Here is a 20,229-nt window from a genome sequence, read left to right as displayed (position 1 = left end):
CCACAGTCTTTGTTTAAAAAAAAAAAGTTCCTTTACACATGTAATTTGGAGAATTGTAAATATACCCTAATTGTTGCTTCCTATGGTGTAGAAGCTAGACTGTACCTTTAGTCACAATGTTCAACATCCTTTGACATTGATGACACATTGCTGGAGTGTCTTAAAATTTTGCAAGGCTTATGCGCTTTTTTAAACAACATGTTTGCCTTGTTCTCCTATAAGTTGGACAGCATAAAAGCAGGAAGAAAAAACAGAAAATTGTTTTCTATTAGAAATAGGAATTTTCATATTTTTCTTCTGCTTTCATTTTTTAAAGGTAATTATTGTCTATGGAAACCCATGTTTTCAAAATTCCCTTTAGGGAGAATTTGGCATGAGAGAGAGCTCCAATTCGAGTTACATTTAAAGGGTTTTATTGCTTGAAATGTTCATAGGATGGAGTCTTGGGATTCCATCCCAAGATGGTTTACTGTACAAAGCTCCTATACTTGGGATCCAGGTACAATATCTGATGAGACGATTTGTTTGAGGGAGGGAAAGCGCCTTAGTTGTGTAAGAGATTAAATCTAGTAACTTTTGTTTTAGATGTGGGATTGCAAGGTTTGCGTGAAAAAGGTCAAGGTCTCCTGGATCAGATCTCCAATCAGGCATCCTGGGCCTATGGAAAGGATGTAACCATTGAAAATAAAGAAAATGTGGACCACATACAAGGAGTGATGGAAGATATGCAGCTTAGAAAACAAAGGCAAAGTTTGACCGTTAATTACTTTTTACTAAAATAATAACAATATTAGTTAAAATGAAGTTATATAACATTTTATATACAGACAAAACGTTCTTAACTGTTATATAGAAGACATATAGTAGGTTTTTGGTGAATGTGATAATTACTGTATATAATTTTACTAACAAATAGTAATAATTTATTCAATTATTAGGTACCATTTTCCTTTTTATTGGGTTGTAAAAATTTCAATTATACTCAACTATTTCAAATTCCATATCCCCAGTGTAGTCTATGACTCTTCTGCTTTAAAAAAAACTTATTGAAGAATAATTTTGCTTTTTAAATTTCATTTAGTTTAGAGTTGCCATTAAACTTGTCATCTACATTGATCTGTTTCTTCATCTAAACTTACAGAATGTCACACATTCATTGTTCTCCTATTTGCTGTAGGAGGATTAAACAGTGGACTAGTGATGTTTAGTTTCATTTTCTATAAAACTAGGAATTCAAAAGATTCTTTGAAAACTCAGTTTGCAATAGCAACTACAAAGTATTGCAAAGTAAAGGATTAAAATTATGCAATATACACAATCTAGCATGGTTATATGAAATTTTGCACACTTAAAAATTTTATGATCATCAACAAAACTTCACAGAAAGCTTCCTTCTGCATCACAGAGAAAACAGTCATGAGGCAGAAATTTCTTCCCTCATATCTGCAAACTTACTGTTATTCTGTCACCACAGAGGATGATAGAGCTCTCCATTTATATCAAAAAATATCAAAGCTGAGCTTCCATTTAGGCTCTGATGCTGATCACCCTCCTGACTCCTAACTCCATCAAATCCCATTCTCTACTCTGGTTCCTGCCCTCACTTAAATGCTTAAATTTCTCCTATTTTAAAAATAATAATCACACATATGGGTATGTCTTCCTCTTCAACTCTTTGTCTTTTAGCATTAGAACTCTTCCTCACAGCTAAGTCATTTGGATAGGTTTACGGTACATTCATACTACTTCCCCCACTACCTCCAATTTATTTTCAACTCTTTTCAGTCTGACTTCTACCCTCACTATTTCATTCAGTGTTGCTCTTACCAGCATTACCAACGTAATAAATGCTGTATCTTACTTAAAGTTCGGAGAATACTTTTAGTCCTGACTTGCTTAACTGTGATTAGCGTTAGGCACAACTGACTTTTCTTCGATTTCATCTTTCTTGAAAACACATTTATGATCCTTCTCTGTTTCTTCTTGGTTTTTGTCACTGATTTCTTGGCCACTAGCTAAAGTTACTGCCTCCAGGGTTTGTTCTGAGGCCAGATTCCCTTCTTTATATATTCTCCCTGGACATTCTCACTACTTGAATTACTTTCTTTAATAGATCATGGTTTAGTAGTTACAGCTCTCCCGTGCTGTAGACCCATAATTCCAATTGCCTACTTAGTGTCGCCTGCGGGATGCCCCATGTACTGCTGAAATCTAGTGTATTAGTCCATTCTTGCATTGCTATAAAAAACTACCTGAGACTGGGTAATTTTTCTTTTCTTTTTTTTTTGAAACAGAGTCTCGCTCTGTCACTAGGCTGGAGTGCAGTAGTATGATCAAGGCTCACTGCAACATCCACCTCCTGGGTTCAAGCGATTCTTCTGCCTCAGCCTTCCGAGTAGCTGGGACTATAGGCGCGTGCCACTGCACCTGGCTAATTTTTGTATTTTTAGTAGAGACGGTGTTTCACCATGTCAGCCAGGCTGGTTTCAAACTCCTGACCTCGTGATCCGCCCACTTTGGCCTCCCAAGGTGCTGGGATCACAGGCGTGAGCCACCGCGCCCGGCCGAGACTGGGTAATTTTTAAAGAAAAGAGGCTTAATGGGCTCACAGTCCCACAGGCTGTACAGGAAGTATGGCTGGGGAAACCTCAGGAAACTTCCACTCATGATGGAAGGTGAAGGGGAAACAGACACATCTTACTTGGATGGAGAAAGAGGAAAAGAGTGAAGGGGGAGGTGCGGCACACTTTTAAACAACCAGATCTCATGAGAACTCACTTACTGACATGAAAACAGCAAGGGGGATATGTGCCCCCATGATCCAGTCATCTCCCACCAGGCCCCTCGTATTTATTAGTCCATTCTCACGCTGCTGTAAGGATATACCTAAGACAGGATAATTTATAAAGGAAAGAAGTTTAATTGACTCACAGCTTTGCAGGGCTGGAGAGGCCTCAGGAAACAGAATCGTGGTGGAAGGGGAGGCATCTAATCACATCCCACCAGGCTCCTCCTCCAATACTGGGATTACACTTTGATGTTAGATTTAAGTGGGGACACAAATCCAAAACCCAGATCCAAACCAGATCACCTAGTATGTCCAGACTGGAATCATTTTCCTCTAAAACTTGCCCTCCTTTTTTAATTTCCTGCCTAGGTTAAAGTTACCATCAGCTACCAAACTTGAGATTTATCCTAAAATCCTTCATCTTTCTCATCCCTTATAGCTTAATCAAATGTCCAGGTTCTGCTGTCTCTGAATCTCAAACATTTATGGTCAAGATCTTAAACTCTTATCTGCCTCTGGCCTGGCTACTCTCCAGCTTTTCGTATATAAGTGTAATTTTCATAAAGTACAACAATTGTGTAAAACTTCCTTCAGTGACTTCCTGTTTGCTCAGATGGAGTTTGTCTTCTTGGAATAATGTAGGAGACCCTTCATAATCCAATTCTTGCGTAATTTTATCTTCTATAACATTCCCATAAAATCACACAGTTGTTTTTATCTCCCTGAAAGCATCATGCTGTTTCATGCATCCATGACTAAGAATACTTGTTTCCTTGTTTTCTGCTCAGTGAATTCCTACTTACTCTTCAAGACTCAGGGATACTTACTTTACTTTAGGAAGCCTTTTTGGACTTCTAAGGCAAGTTAGTCACTTGCTCCTCCCTACTGTTTTAAAACATTTTAAATAGCTTTATAATAGTACTTATTACATCTCTGCAAATGGGAGCATCTTGATAGTAGAGACCATATCTTATATTTTCCCCAGCACACGTTATCTAATTCCTGAATACAGTATATGTATGATACCATCTTCATCAAAGTGGCCTACATTGTTTTTTAGTTTCATATTTAAAAAATAATTATCACTTCCCTTCAGTCCATTGTAGAATTACTTTAACCAAGTTGAATTTTAATGTCATGTTATAGCTTTTATTCAGAGCATCTTTATTTTTTTTTTAAAAAAAGCCTTGTGATACCTACTTCTATATTGTTATTAAGCTTTCTTTAAGGACATCAAGTATAGTAGAGCGCAGTGTCTGGTAACATATTATCGGTATTTGAGACTGCAGTGGGAGTCCCCCATCCCACCTGCAGTACGCAGAATTTCATGGAAATGAAGGAAATGGACCAGAGTTGTTAGGTTAAGTTGCCTTAAAAATTTAAATGGTTATATTATCCAAAAAGACCACAATGAGATTAAAAAAATAATTTGAATTGTGTTTCTCTACACCCAGAGGTCAGTAGTTTTTTTGTTTTTTTAAGCCCGCCATCTAGTTTTTAAGAATGTAGATGGAGGGTTTAAAAAAAAATCAGAATTAAATATTATTTTAGGTACTATAATATAATGAAAAGCGTTAATTTTTAAATGTTTCTTTAGCTGGGCATAGTGGTGCACACCTGTAGTCTTAGCTACTTGGGAGGCTGGGATGTGAAGATCATTTAAGCCCAGGAGTTTGAGGTTATAGTGAGCTATGATGGTACCACTGCACTCCAGCCTAGGTGCTTGAGTGAGACCTTGTCTCAAAAAAATATCATTCTGTATTTGAGAAACATTACACTTTTATCCTTGAAACTTGTTTGATGCTAAACAGCAATGGAGATTTTTTTGGGTTTTAGTGTACTATTGTCCTTACATTTTGCTTTAATATTTTGCAGAATCCATGCTACCCTTAAGAGGGTTTGTCATTGAGTATCATTTGGGTATTTTGATGTAACATTGATATAAATATCCCTAAAATTCTTACAAATCAATACGAAATACTTGCATTCTCCATTGTGTAGGACTAAGTATTTTAGTGTACTATAAAATACATGTACCAAATGATGATGTTACAATAGTAATCAATAAAACAGAAATGATTAGTTAAATTTATGTTTGGGTTCATTAGATGTGAAGACATGGTAGATGTGCGAAGGTTAAAGATGCTTCAGATGGTGCAGTTGTTTAAATGTGAAGAAGATGCTGCCCAGGTAAGGAGCAGTCAGCTACATTATGTAGTTAACTTTTCTTAGAAGATTGATTTCATCTAACTACAAACAAAAGTGTACTTTTCATGGTCCTAAAAAAGTAAATTCTTGAAGTCAGGTTCTAGTTTATCTTGTTGAAGAATACACTTTGGTATTCCCAGCTAGTTGATTGATCTCATTTAACTTAATTTTCTCAATGAAATCCTCTATAATCCTCTATTGAGCTAGAGATTGGGATTGTTTATTATTTATTATTGTTGATTAGGTTGTCAGTTACATCCAGGATAAAATCTGGTGGAGCACACTGCATTTTGCTCTCTTGCATCTGCAAGAGAAATTTCAATACCAGATAAACAATTTGATATATTTTGTCGTTATCATCAGAGAACATCATTTCAGTTAGATATAGATAAAATTTTTGATTTTATGTAGTAACACAAATCTGTAATGCAATCCTGATGGATCTACATACAGAAATACATGATCTTTTATTATGTGATATTAATTTTAAAAGAATGCTTTTCTTCAGTATGTCTTGCCTTCAGATTTAAAGAATTTTGAGGAGTAGGAGAGGTCATTAATTCATGTAGCTTATCATTGAATGAAATAAGCTTTTAAGACTTTAGGTTATAATTAACGGATTCATTAATCACATGATAGTAATCTCTGTATAAATGACATTTTGATACAATAAGTAAAGAGTTCTGAATCCAGCTTCATTGTTATGTCTTTTTGTTTAGGCAGTAGAATGGCTAAGTGAACTTCTGGATGCTCTGCTTAAGACTCACATCAGATTGGGCGATGATGCTCAAGAAACGAAAGTTTTGCTGGAAAAGCATAGAAAATTTGTTGATGTTGCACAGGTGCAAAACTGGTTATCTTCCTTTTCCACAAGCTCAGTGTTTGAATAGCTTTCTGCATGATTATAATGTAACTTTACCTTCCAAGTACAAGAAGGTTAGTTTTGTTATTCCAGAAGTGTCACAGAATTAAGAAAATGTCAGCTGGTGCATCAAAACTAGCCTGCATAAACTTGAGAGGGCTTACGTTTCCCTGAATACATGTTCTGCATGGTCCCTCTGATTTATGCTATATATTATGGCATTTTTAAGGCAATCCAACTGTTCATCCACAGAAGTTAATATGAAATGGATGTTAATATCAGTAAATAAGAAACCTCACTTTCTGCATCACACTAGTGTTAGCATAATAATACAGAACTTTTTTGTGGTGAAAAGTATCTTTTTTTTTTTTTTTTAAGACACAGTCTTCCTCTGTTGTCCAGGCTGGAGTGCAATGATGCAATCTCAGCTCACTGCAACCTCTGCCTCCCAGGTTCAGGCGATTCTCATGCCTCAGCCACCCGTGTAGCTGGGATTACAGGCACCGGCCACCACGCCTGGCTAGTTTTTGTCTTTTTAGTAGAGATGGGGTTTCACCATGTTGGCCAGGCTGGTCTTAAACTCCTGACCTCAAGCGATCCACCCGCCTCGGCCTCCCAAAGTGCTGGGATTACAGGCGTGAGCCACCGCGCCAAGCCAAAAAGTATCTTATTTTCCCTAATAATGAGTTCACGTTTTAACAGATGTAGTTTCCTGTATGGAATATAAAGTGCCTAATTTCACCTACTTTTGAAAGTAGTTTTGATTAATTCATAAGCAGACATTCTTTCTGGCCAGTGAAATTTAAGCAGACTGCGATGGGGGAAACAGAATAAAGTGGGGAAGCCTAACAGAAGGAGACTTTTTTCTAATTAAAAATTTTTAAACAATTTTTGTTTTTTTGAGACAAGGCCTTGCTCTGTCAATTAGGATATGATGTTTCAGCACAGTCATAGCTCACTGCCTCCTCAAACTCCTGGGCTCAAGTGATCCTCCTGCCTCAGCCTCCAAGGTAGCTAGGACTACAGGCAAGTGTGGCCAAACTCAACTAATTTTTTTCATTTTTTTAGAGACAGGATCTTGCTATGTTGGCCAGGCTGGTCTTGAACTCCTAGCTTCAAGCGATCCACCCACCTCAGCCTCCCAAAGTGCTGGGATTACAGGCATGAATCACTGTGCCTGGCCATGAAACTTATTATAAACTAACAAAAACATAGCTTCCCCTTTATTACTTATACACACAGATGATTTGTAGTAATAAGTGCCACTAGATTTATTCAGTATTGATTTCTAGTAGTGTCACTTAATTGTAACGACAATCTTCCTGCACACTTTCCCCATCCTCTTAAGAATTCTTTTATTACAATTTTATGTTTCCTTTTCTTTTTTAGAGCACTTATGACTATGGCAGGCAGTTGCTACAGGCCACAGTTGTGTTATGCCAATCTTTGCGCTGCACTTCTCGGTCATCTGGGGATACACTTCCTCGACTGAACAGAGTATGGAAACAATTTACAATAGCATCTGAAGAGAGAGTACATAGATTGGAAATGGCTATTGCATTTCACTCAAATGCTGAAAAGGTTTGCTTGTGTTTTTGAAATGTTATTCTCAGTGGTATTGATTATATGTGTTTAAAATATGTTAATTTTAGTAATGTAACTATATGACTAATCTATTTTTCAATATTTATATGAGTTCCGTTGTTACGGTTTGTTTGTTTAGATATAATACATTGCCTTAGAGAGTTCAAATTAAATTTCCTTAATCCTTACCAGTGCTGGAGAGCCATGATTGGAGAAATCTAGAACCACCTGGTAGTCTTCTTCTCTTTACGCTTCTCTCCTCACCAAGCCTGGTGTCCAGAATATGCCCTCTGTTCTTTAGAGTATCATGAGTTCAGTCTCGTTCGTTATGCCTGGAAGGGAAACTTTTTGCTTTGGCAACTGCTATTAATTGTCACACATTTTTTTAAAGGCACCTTGTGATTTTATAAAGTCGGGACATTAAAAAAATAAGAATAAGGACAAAAGTAAAATGCTTTTTTATATGTGTTCTTTAAAGATTCTAGAATTCATTATTCAATGAATTAAGGTCATTAATTTCAGAAACAAAAAATAAAATATGCAGGGTTATTTGGACACATTTTCAATAGAACTTTTTTCTTACTCTTCATAGTAAGAATTTATTGTACCCAAGCCTTACATATCCATTCTGAAAAGGAACTTTATTATGTAGTTAATTTTGTTTTGATCTCTTACAATAAAAGTTTATATGTAGGGAATGTTCGATACACTTTGAGATATTAGCAAACCTAACTTGATCCATGGAACAGATGTTGCAAGGAACCTCAGGAATTAAACAGTTTCTATCTGAGTTATGAAGTACATCTGTTGGGAAGGGTCCATAGTTAACTCATTCTCAGCTGGTCATTGAACTCCGTAGATCAGTGTTTGATTAACATGGGCCTAATGATGATAAGTGGAAGTATACAAAATAGTGTAACTTGTTTATCTACTGATTGTTTCAATGAGAATTTTTTATTATTATGAAGTATACTATTAACATAGAAAACATACCACAAGTATTCTGTGCAGTGAGATTTCATAAAGTGAACACACCTGTGTACTCAGTGTACTGTTCAAAAAAACAGAACATTACCAGCACCCAGAAGCTCCCCCCACCCTCTGTAGTCACAGTACTGCTCCCCCAATCACCTCACTGTCAAAGGGTGACAATTGGCCCAATGTCTAGCACCACTGATAACTTTTTTTTTTTGTTTTTTTGAGACAGAGTCTCACTCTGTTGCCCAGGCTGGAGTGCAGTGGCATGATCTCGGCTCACTGCAGGCTCCGCCTCCTGGAGCTTGTTGTACAAACCTAAGTAAAGCCCTTTGTTATCAGATATTACTTTCCTCTTGACTGTATTCTATTTTATACCATTAAGCATAAATATAAATAACCACAACTATAAGCAAATTGTATAGTATAATGATTAGAAAAATATCTACATTTAACCTTGAGTTTTAAAATACAAAAATGTCCATTTATGAGTAATGCTGAAGTAAACATGATTAGATAAAGTGTAATGCAAAAAAAAGTTGTAAAAATGAATACTTCTTTTTATTCTCTCTCTCAAATTTTGCAGTTCTTGTGGTTTAATTTAAATGGTAATGGTTAGGGTGGAGTGAAGAACAGTATCTCATCAAGGACTATAGAGATTACCATATTTGAATTATAACCTAATCATTTTATGGCAGTTAATATGGCAGTTAACTCAAGCCAGCAGATCAGTTGTTAAATATTATCATCTAGCTGAGTTGTCACATCAGTTATTTATTTGTACTCTTTGTTGTTTTTTATTTATATAATTTTTCATTTGTAATGTCTATATGCTCTTTGAGAACACAGTCTATACCTCCTTCACCTTCCAGGCTGCTAAATAAACATAAACTGTTCAATAAATGGTTACTTAATAAATGAAAGAATACTTCTTAAGGACAGATTGAACTTATTTTCCAAATAGTAGTCTAGTTATTTTCTTTCTTGGAAATCACCATATTGTTAGTAGGAATTATGTATTTCATTTTGTTTGAATTTCTTGAAGAATTTTGCCAATAATAGATCAATCTTATATAGTGGTATACCTGAAGATGCTAAGAACAAGAAAATGCCTTTAATCTACCAAATTTGTATGAGCTTGATTCCATTTCTGTGTCTTTCTTTTCTCTCTTTTTTTTTTGTGGGGTGGGGTGATCCTCTGAAACTGCAGACCTGTCTGTGTCTCTTGATTGATGTTGCTCTTTTATTTGTTGCAGATTTTGCAGGACTGTCCAGAAGAGCCTGAAGCTATTAATGATGAGGAGCAATTTGATGAAATTGAAGCAGTTGGGAAATCACTTTTGGATAGATTAACTGTTCCAGTAGTTTATCCTGATGGGTATGGGGCATGTTCTTATAATTTTATTTTTTATTGGTGTGGTCTTAAAGTGAAATCATTAAAAAGAGGAAATCTATTCTTTAAAAAGCCAAGTAAATTAGGTTTGGTCCACATCTTTAACTCCTACGATGAATTAGTTTAAAATGAAAAGAAATCCACACCTCTTAGCCACAGTAATGGTACTTGCCAACAACAGATGTGTTACTTCTTGACAGCTTGTTGTAGAATGATCATTGACTAGATTAAGACACTGGGTTCTAGCCTTGGCTATGATGGTGGGGAATAGTGTGACTTGGGGCTTCATTCAGGAAAAGGAAGAGGGGACAAGGGACTGATGTTTAGTGAGTTCACAATGTATGCCAAGTACCAAGTGAAACATTTCACCTTCATTACTTTTGACCAAAGAGGACCAAACCAGTATGATTATTCCTGATTTACAAATGAAGAAACTGAGGCCCACAGAGATTAAGTAAGGCTCTCAGGATTTCACAGCTTCTAAGAGTTAGCATAAAGATACAATCTTAGGTATGTCTGTGTGGCTCCAAACCCATTCCCTTTGTACTGTGTTATATGGCATTCTAATTTCTTTATGTGTGAAGGAATGGGGTCCTGGGGTCCTGATTATCTTACACCTTTCCATTTCAAATAGTGATAAAAATATGAAATAATCTGATGCAAAATAAATGGATCAGGAAAAGAATCAGGAGGAGCTTCAGCCGGGCGTGGTGGCTCACGCCTGTAATCCCAGCAGTTTGGGAGGCCAAAGTGGGCGGATCACAAGGTCAGGAGATGGAGACCATCCTGGCTAACACGGTGAAAACCCATCTCTACTAAAAAGACAAAAAATTAGCTGGGCGTGGTGGCGGGTGCCTGTAGTCCCAGCTACTCAGGAGGCTGAGGCAGGAAAATGGCATGAACCTGGGAGGCGGAGCTTGCAGTGAGCCGAGATCACGCCACTGTGCTCCAGCCTGGGTGACAGAGCAAGACTCTGTCTCAAAAAAAAAAAAAAAAAAAAAAAAAAAGAATCAGGAGGAGCTTCATCCCTGGTGATTTAGACCTGATTCTTAGTGAAAATAATTTAGAGATAATCCAGAGGATATTTAATTCAAATGATAGAGTAACCAAACCAGTAAATAAAAATACAAGTACCTTTAACATTGTGGTATAGTGTGATGAGTCTGCACTGTGGAGCCAGAGGTCTCTCACTGTAACACCTTGGGCAAGCCACTTAACCTTTGTGCCTCAATTCCCTCATCTAAAAACTGCCGTGTAACACTCATACCTTCCTCAGGTTATGGGGGTGTGGGAATAACCTGAGCTAAATAAGTATAAAGTACTTAAAACAGATCTGACACATAATAAGCACTGCTACTACTGTGCCATGATCTTCCAGTGATTATTTGGGATTGATATTGAAAAGATGGCATTTTATTCCCTTGAAAGAATATTATTCATAGTCTATACTTACGTTATCTCAAGCCCCACCTAAACTTGAACAATCAGAGGTAGCCTAAAGTCACCTAAAGTTGTATTACACATCTGCAATAAAAGACAACGAAATTCAGCTAGTAGCAGAATTACAGGCGTGCTTCTGGTTGTTCCATTCCAGGATCCCTTACCCTCCCTGATTCCTACATTTCACAGCCAGTTGTCACACAGTCAGTCTCCTGTTCTACCCATGTCAGCCTAGGAACACCTCTCCCTGGTATGCTTGCTTCAGCTTCTCGTCTGTGTTTCACAGATAGTCTATGTGTCATTTCCTCATCCTTTTAAGATAAAAGAATGTTAGTACTATATATTCAAAGTTCACACCCACCTTTAATATTTTGGAATTGCTATTTTATTCCACTTTATATTCATATTAAAACTTATGTATATCTCTTTTAGGTATTTGGTGAATTAAATATTTCCCAAAGTTGTGTGTAGTGTTTTCCATAATTATTAATATAATGGTAATCTGTTTATGCCATGTATAGTTTGTTTGACAGGTTAGACAGATTTCTCTTTTATACCTTCTCCTGGTAAAATAAAAGAGATTGATGGTCTCTCTGGATTCACTGCGCAAAGACCTAGGTTCAAATTCTGGTTTTTCCCTGTGTGACCTTGCTTACATCATTTAACTTGCTAGGCTCCACTTTTCTGATCTGAAAAATAAAGAGATTAACCTGATAATTTCTAAGAAATCTTCCAGCTCTAAAAATATTCTGTGATTCTGAATACAGTATCTTTGAGAGTAGAATAAAATTAATAATTTTATCTGTTAATGTACCAAAAAATGTCATAACATTAAAAAGAATATTTATTTTGCTTGCCAGCTCTATAGACAAGTGGTGTCCCCAGCCGGTAGCACTCAAGTACCTGTATAAATTTTATGTTTGTGCATCCTTCTGGACCCACATATTTCCAGTGTTTCATTGTTCGGTTTGTTGCTATTATCATAACTACACATGATATAACCTTTATACCATCAATATATTTTTCTCATCATGTCTTAATGTATTTTATGCCATTTTAAAAAATGTTTTTCCTGCTGAATTTCCTGCTCAAACAGTATGATCACCGATGAACTGATATTTACACATAGGCTATCTCATGTAGATTTTTTATGGTAAATTTTTGCTTCTATTTGTATTCACTGCAGTTAATAGATTTGTATTAATCTGAGGTTTTTCTGTGTGTTTTGATTTTTAGAACCGAACAATATTTTGGGAGTCCAAGTGACATGGCTTCTACTGCAGAAAACATCAGAGACAGGATGAAACTAGTTAATCTCAAAAGGCAGCAGCTGAGACATCCTGAAATGGTGACCACAGAGAGCTAATAGCTACCAGCTACCTACAGATTTGCAGTTCATAATCCCGCATGTTGTCAACATACTACAGCATTAGCCACCACACCTTAAGATGCATTTCACAGCCAAAATAAGTCTCATTTCTTTTCATGACACATTTCTCTTTACATGTTAACACCTTGCTACTACCAAGGCATAATTACTTAACATGCTTCGAGGCTGTAGATTCCAAGTATCTTAAAAGAAGGAACTATAAACATTGCACTGAAAACTTGCTTTAAAGCTTTACCTGACCTGTCAGTTTGTAGACAAACAACTGATAATAAGCTTTGAATGGTGCTAATAAGAGTAGGAATTCTCTCTATTAAAAAGAAAAAAAAAAAGTTGCCCTTCCTCCACAGGTGATTTAGTAAATTTAGACAGTAAACTCTTGTTAGTAGACAGTGGTGTCCTCAAAATTTTACTTTGTAATTCTTCAGAATTGATTATTTTTATTGTGTCAATACAGAGAAAGCCTTTCAGATCTTTGATATATCATAGTCATTAAAAGACCTTTTCCTATTTGTATTGATAATGTATTAAAAGTTGTTTGTGCTTAATAAAAGACTTCTTTAAACATCTTATTTAATTTAGTAGTTACATCCTATTTCCAAACATGAGTGCCTTATTTAAAAGGGCATTCTTAGGACTGTGAGGATGGTTTAATATTTGTTTTTTCATGGTGGTTGCATGTATTTTAGACAGGAAATACATATGTAAGCATGTGTATATAATAAATAAGCATGTTTTATGAGAAATTATTGTGAACAATTTAGATCTTTAAGAACTTATTAATAATGGAATACTATTTCTAATTTTTCTCTTTTTCAACTTGAAAAATATTCTCAAAATTATTAACTACCCTGAAGATACTTTGTCTTTAGGGGAGGAGGGCTGATGAAGAAGGCATACATAATTACTTCAGTGTAATCCTTTATATCAGAGTAATCTTTCTGGAACTAAAATAGCAATTGTTAATAAAATTTAGTTTCTCATTATAGTCTAAAAGCAAAATAAATTCTGAAGTAGTCCAATAACAGAACTGTATGACTCCTTTAGAAATAAAATTTATCATGAAATGCTAGTTCTTTTAAGTTTGTATTAAGTTTAAATGGTAAAATGCATATAATTTAAATTTTATGTATTTTTATTTCAGAACATTTTTAAAATATTAAAAATTATTTTTTAGTCTTGTAGTCATTACAAAATTATAAACGAGTTGTATACTGGTTCCTTTTTGAGGTCTACAAACATGTTCATGTATCTTCCAATGCAAAAAAAAAAAAAACCCTCCCTTTTAACCTGCTAGTTTTTCCAGCCTTCTTCACTGACTGACAGACTTCTTGGAGAAATCCACATCCAGTGCCCCTACATCCTCATCACTCACTACTCAGCACCTTGCAGTCTGGTTTTACACAGCACTCTACTGAAACTGTTCTTTTGAAAGTCAGCAATGGCCTCCCAGTTACCAAACTGAATGGTTTTTTTCTCCATCTGAATCCCTTACCCTTTTCTCTGCAACATTTACACCATTGAGCAACCTTTCCTAGACAGTGTCTCCTTCCTTGAAGATGCTATCCTCTGAAATAACTGTGAGTACAGTCGCATAACCCTCATTTAAGATGTGCCTGCTGAACATGTGCTCTCTCAGATCCTGTCCTCAGAATGCTTTTGGCTCTTTTCTAGGTATCTCATCCTTAGAGTTTTTATTTTATACCAATGTTCTGGATTACATACCTGGTCCAGAAATCTAGACTTGTATTTCTTTTTAATTGCCTACTTGACGTTTCAACCTTGATTAAAGATTGACAATATTTATCACCTTTTCCTCCTGGAACAATTTAGGTTAATGGTGCAGCCTTTTTTCCTAGTCAAACATGCCAGGAAGTTCAGGGCAAAGTTCAACTGCTCCCTCTTGTCTTATGTGGTCACTGCTTCTGAGAACATCCAGGAAGTTCTTTCTATACTTGATAATCTTCTCAGTCCTTTGGGGCTTTACTGCTATGAGTATGAACTTTTGTGATTATTTATTTCAGTCTTCATGATGGTGCTATCACATTCTACAGTTGTTTATGTCTGTACCCACTAAGCTCTTTTGAGGGAAGGAATCTTGTCTTCTCCTATTCCCAGTCTTGCTCATGCATAACTGATGCCCATTCCTCGTAAATGTGAATGCTGTATTGTAGGCATTAGTAATAATCCCTGTTACATTGCAGTCTGAAGTATGTTTTAAACATACTTTTTTAAAGTTAGAACTGACTTACAAGTGAATCTATTCTTAGATTCTTAGATACTAACTACTTTAGATATTTAGTTATACTCAATAACTAAATATCAATACTCAATATGTTTCTTCTGAATTTCAGAGTAGTTAGAATGTTTTTCTTAAGACTTTGCTAGAAAGGAACTGGTTTGTTAGTAATTCTGCCATCAACTCATGGAGTTATAATTGCCAAATGAGTTAATTTTTATATACCTTAAGCTATCTTGCCTACAAAAAGTAAAATAAGGCAGGGTTCATAAATGTTACTTGTAAATTGAGTGTTTCACATGAGACCAAGTATGATTTTAACATAATGAATATCATTGCTCCTCATCTGTAAATTTGCTGCTGCTTTCATATGTGTATCTGTACATAGAGTTATGAATGAAAATCCAGTAATGCCCTAAAGCAACTTTTTTTCATAGGGTCAAAGCTCACTTAAGGTAAACGTGTGAAAAAAGTGACTGCAGTGTGTTTGAAACCACAAGCTGTTTCTATGTCATAAATTAACATCAGCTTGCAAGTCTCTGAAAGAACCACTCATTTGTAATTGGTATATGTCACAACCTCCCACATTCCTTTAGCCCATCTCAGGGAATTATTGAAACGCTGGCAGGGTTAGTTTCATTTTGTTTTGGTTTTTTGGGGTTTTTTTGTTTGTTTGAGGATTTTTTTTTCCTTTTATCATTTGTTTGCTCCTGTGTAAGCTTAATATATAATGGCAGTTTGTCATCTGTTCTTCGCACATGTCTAACCCAGCAGAGTTATGCAAAAATGATGACTTCATTTTAGGTCAAATTGGCTTTGTTCCCAGTCCTCATTGTTGGTCACTTTGTTCAGTTCTGGTGACTCATTGGTGATGTTGATGAAACTGCTCAGCCTGCCAGCTGGGATACTGATGGCAGGTCTAGGCTTCATTGCTAGGTAGAAGATTGAATACTTCTCACTTTATACAAATTTACATTGGCTATTGCTCCCATGTGTTAGCTAGTCTTAACATGTTTGTTATTTCATTATCTTATTAGCTGACATACGGAGTGGTATTATTAGTGTCGTACTCCTTAGTGTGAGCATGACAATTAAGTTACCTTACTAACAGTGATGAGTAAACCATACTCTGATCTAAACCCATTGTTACCAATGATGTGATTATGAAGTTAGCTGAATCTATGGTCTACATTTGAAGAAATAGTTCAGAATTCTCTACTACATTGTAAGTTACTTGCTAATAGAGATTGGGCATTATTATGTACTACTCCCCTTCTCACATCCTACCCAAAGTACACAAGGCCGTAGTAAAATACTGTTGCTACTAAAAACTAAACATACTGTGGTTGCTAATGTCCTTTACATCTTCAGCCTATAGGGAATGGTACAGGCAGAAACAAGCACCATTGAGTATATTATCATCAGTAGTGAGATCTGTATGATTAGGATATCTTTGCTTAAGCCCCCAAAGGAAAAATTCTCTAGCATTAAAAACATGGCTGGAACATAGCTAAGCAGTTAACCTAATTAGTAGACTTATTATTAACGTTCAGTCCTAAAAATGAAAAGCTTCAGTTGGGAGTAGAAAATATACTATGCTGGTATATAGAGCAACAAATACCCTGATGAGATAAAATGAAGTAGAAACTTACCATTTGACATTATTTGACTTTCATACATGCTACTGAAAAGTCTAGGTTTAGCTAAGAAGCATAAATAATGGCAGTACTTGTAGAGGAAAGAACATACCAGCTAAAACAAGAACTGTAATGAATATAATGGAAAGTGTTTGGAGCTTGAATACTTGGCTTCAAAAATCTGGCTTTGCCATTTACTGTTAAAAAAAATCTGAGAATTTATCTCAGGCTGTAAAATAGAGAAGTCATACCAATTTCAAGAATAAAATATGATATAAAGAATGGTTGAAGCCAAAATATCCAGAAATAAACAGAATGGAAGGTATCATTGCTATAATTATCTTTTCAGAATAAAAAATAGAGTATTCTTTATCCTTTCTGTTGTCTCACATGACAAGCATGGGATGGTGAGGAAATGGCATATTGCCTATGTTCGCCGCCCCACCCCCCTTAGTTCCACCACCCCTTCACCGTCACCCCCAGTTCACTAGTGTATCAGAATGCATCTTCAGAATTACACACTGAAGATACAAAAGGTCCAGTTGGTAAGCTCATCAGTAAATAACAAGGCTTTGAAATCTGACAAATTAGCTATTTTTGTAGGAAGATAATAGAACAGCAAGATGGAAGACAAGTGATGAGTATCATCTGTTTTGAGGTTGACAGGGTGTGACATAACCCTGTTAATAGACACAAGTAAAAGAAAATCATACTAGGATTGGATATTAGTGAGTGAGCACCGACCAGTAGAAACAACAACAGCATAAATCTGTTATTTATAAAGTATCCCAATAATGAGGTTAAAAAAAAAAAAGAACAAAGCATGAAAAGACCACAGTTAGTGCTGGTTATGCTTAGAGAGGAGCAGTCTCTTGGTAAACTCAGGCAGTGATGATGAACAGAAAATGGCCGAGTGATACTGTAATCGAGGCATAGAACTAAGGACACTCCGTGAGCTGGCATAAATACAGGGGAGTCTTTAAGACTGAAAAAAGTTCATGGGTATGACACTTAATATGACTCAACATTACTGCAGAATTTTAAAGCAAACATGAAAGCTTGAGAATAAACACTAGTCCCTCTACTTCAAGAAAAAGCAGAACCTGTACTAGAACATGAAGAACTTAGAGATCAAAAGACAGCCAGAACTATGATGAAATATTTTGAAAGCAGTGGGCACATTTTAAAAGATTTTTTTTTGGAGAACTTTATGAGGCTATATGTATAATTCCTATATGTAATTTTATAGGAATTCTTAACTGAAAGTAGTTATCAACTGCTACTTATCAGGAGCAGTGTTATTAGGGATTTTAAGTTAGGCATGTAGAAAACTTTCTGACAAAAGGGCTACTGAACTCCAGCCAGTTCCCAGTGAATCTCCAGGAGGCACCTTAGAAGTCTTCACAAGCTGAATACCATGTCTTTAGGGTGTCCAAATGCTTCTGTCTTGGGGGAGAGATGAGAGATGACTGGGTGCCTTTCCACTCAGAACACAGTAGACCACTCACTATTTAAGACCAAGCCTCACTTCTTTTCTATTACAGTTACAGATTCTTTTTTAGTCTGGAAGTTAGGGTAAATAAAATTTGTATGTTTGATTTTTCTCTTAGGAATGTTTTCTCATCTTAACTCTTATGTTATCTTTATGGCCAACAGATTTGCTCAGAATATATCATCAAAATATATGTATTGTATTTTGTAAAGGTGAAAGGATCGAAATACCACTTTGACAGTTATAAACCAGAGTAGATTTGAGAACTGATTGCTCACATCACACTTACGAATAGTCTCAGAAGCCTTTAAGAGAAACTTACTTCTAAATGGACACTTAGAAGAATTTGATGATCTTACTGTCATAAAATCAGTAATGAAATTCTCAGCAAAACTATTTGGTAAACATTGCACCCTGTATTTTTACCCAACATCTTGTTATGAAAATTATCAAATACATTAAAAAGTTAAAATAATTTTATAGTGTACTCACTACCTAGATGCTAATTAGCATTACCTATGCTTGCTTTGTCACATATCCATTCATCATTTCATATTATTATTTGATGCATTTTAAATTGCATATCATTAACTAGAGTTCATTGTTGGCTTTTTTACATAAAATTAGCATGCAATGAAGTGCATAGAACATATGTGTTCACTGAGGTTTGGCAAATGCATATAGTGCTATGGAAATAGGAAACGTTATCACCACCCTAGAAAGTTTCCACACTGCCCTTTCCAGTCAATTCCTGTCCCTACTTGACCCTCAAAGGCAACCACTGTTCCTTTTTCTACCATAAGATTTTTCTGTTCTAAAACTTTATATAAATAGAGTCACACAACATGTACGCTTTTCTACAAGGCTTCATTTTTTTATTGCTGTTCTTTTTTATTGCTGAGTAGTATTCCACTGTATGACAATATTACAGTTTGTTTACTTAATTTCCTATTATTGATAGATACCTGGGCTGTTTCCAGGATTGGCCATTATAAATAAAGCTGCTATGACCATTCTTATGTAAGTCTTTGTGAACATAGGTTTTCATTTCTTTGCAGTAAATTCCTTGGATTAGAATTGCTGGGTCACAGGGTAGTTTTAAAAGAAACTGCCATACCTTTTTCCAGTTCAGTTTTATTGTGCCCTGTATTTTGTATTTTGATGTGCATAAAGGTGTAAACTATTTTTATGATCCATATTGAAGTATTAGAAGAAGTGAGTTTGGAATAACAATGGCATTGTTCATGGTCAAGGATGACAATTGGAACTATCTGAGGAAAGCAAAGACCTGTCTGCCCCAAACAGCTCCTCAAGGGGTTCCTATGCCTGAAACTTTAGCAATATTTCACTCCTTGAAAGGTTAAAGCCCAACCATGGTGATATGTTAGCTAGAAGAAACAGCACTGGTTTGTTTATGTTACTAACTTTCACCACCCGTTTTCAGTAGGTAAAGTAAGACTGATCATTGAACAGAAAAGGTTATTTCTGTGATGAGGTTGAGGGGGTAGTGGAAAGCATGTATTGCTAGTAAGCCCCAGGTGCAGCTATGTGAGAGAGAGTCACCTGGACAGGGAAGTCCCCCAAATGGTGGCCAGAAGAGCAGAAAACGGGGTGGGAAAAATTCTACCTCACAGTTTTGCATAGGGGATAGCTATGCTTTTACGGGACATTTTAGCGTTTAAAAATATTTTCAATATTGTCTCTTTATTCAATACCACCCAGCTGTAGTTTTTTCACACTCTGATGACTCTCTTATCCACTCTTTTACCTCTCCCAGCTGTTCTATTACATACAGCATTCACCTGTATTAGTCTATAGAATTATAATCATCTGTGTGTTTCTAATGCTCATTTTCAAAAATATGTATGGTTTATTCGATTTTCCTATTAAAATTTTAAGGGCTGGGAAATTTGGCTTCTACTGTAAATCCTTATAATGTTCCACACATTGTAAATATGCAATAAAAATGTTAAAAACTCTAATGGCAGCAGGTTTTGGTATGTATTTCTTTGATATATTGTCACTTTGGACAATAAGTTTGATTTCTGTTAATAAAAGTTGTTCATAAAATCTAGGGAGAATTAAGTCACACTGGTCTCTATAAGATAATCTGATGAATTCTGCATCTTTGAATCAATTTGAGTTATTTTTTGTAAAGGTTTAAATTGTTTCTAACAGTGTTACCTAAAACCTTTCATTAAATCAAAAATGTAACTTGTATATT

General features: G+C 35.7%; 1 protein-coding gene across 5 annotated transcripts in view; it reads left to right on the top strand.

Moving 5' to 3' along the window:
- SESTD1 (SEC14 and spectrin domain containing 1) overlaps window positions 1-19,987 on the top strand; it is a 162,656-nt gene extending 142,669 nt beyond the window's left edge. For 2 of the 5 annotated variants that reach the window (XM_016949356.3, XM_024354694.3), the window contains exons 13-18: window positions 586-745; window positions 4,897-4,978; window positions 5,716-5,838; window positions 7,248-7,439; window positions 9,674-9,795; window positions 12,487-13,209. In XM_016949356.3, coding sequence (XP_016804845.1) covers window positions 586-745; window positions 4,897-4,978; window positions 5,716-5,838; window positions 7,248-7,439; window positions 9,674-9,795; window positions 12,487-12,616 — 809 coding nt within the window. In that variant the 3' untranslated portion in view covers window positions 12,617-13,209. Of the gene's footprint in view, window positions 1-585; window positions 746-4,896; window positions 4,979-5,715; window positions 5,933-7,247; window positions 7,440-9,673; window positions 9,796-12,486 lie in introns of all 5 variants that reach the window. The other 3 variants (XR_010149676.1, XM_016949355.4, NM_001243105.2) reach the window with 3 other exon arrangements.
- Window positions 19,988-20,229: the final 242 nt, after the last annotated feature.

The sequence above is a fragment of the Pan troglodytes genome, chromosome 13 (genome assembly GCF_028858775.2).
Source record: "Pan troglodytes isolate AG18354 chromosome 13, NHGRI_mPanTro3-v2.0_pri, whole genome shotgun sequence".
NCBI lineage: Eukaryota > Metazoa > Chordata > Mammalia > Primates > Hominidae > Pan > Pan troglodytes.
The sequence above is the reverse complement of the archived record's forward strand: the minus strand, read 5'-3'. Positions and strand labels throughout refer to the sequence as shown.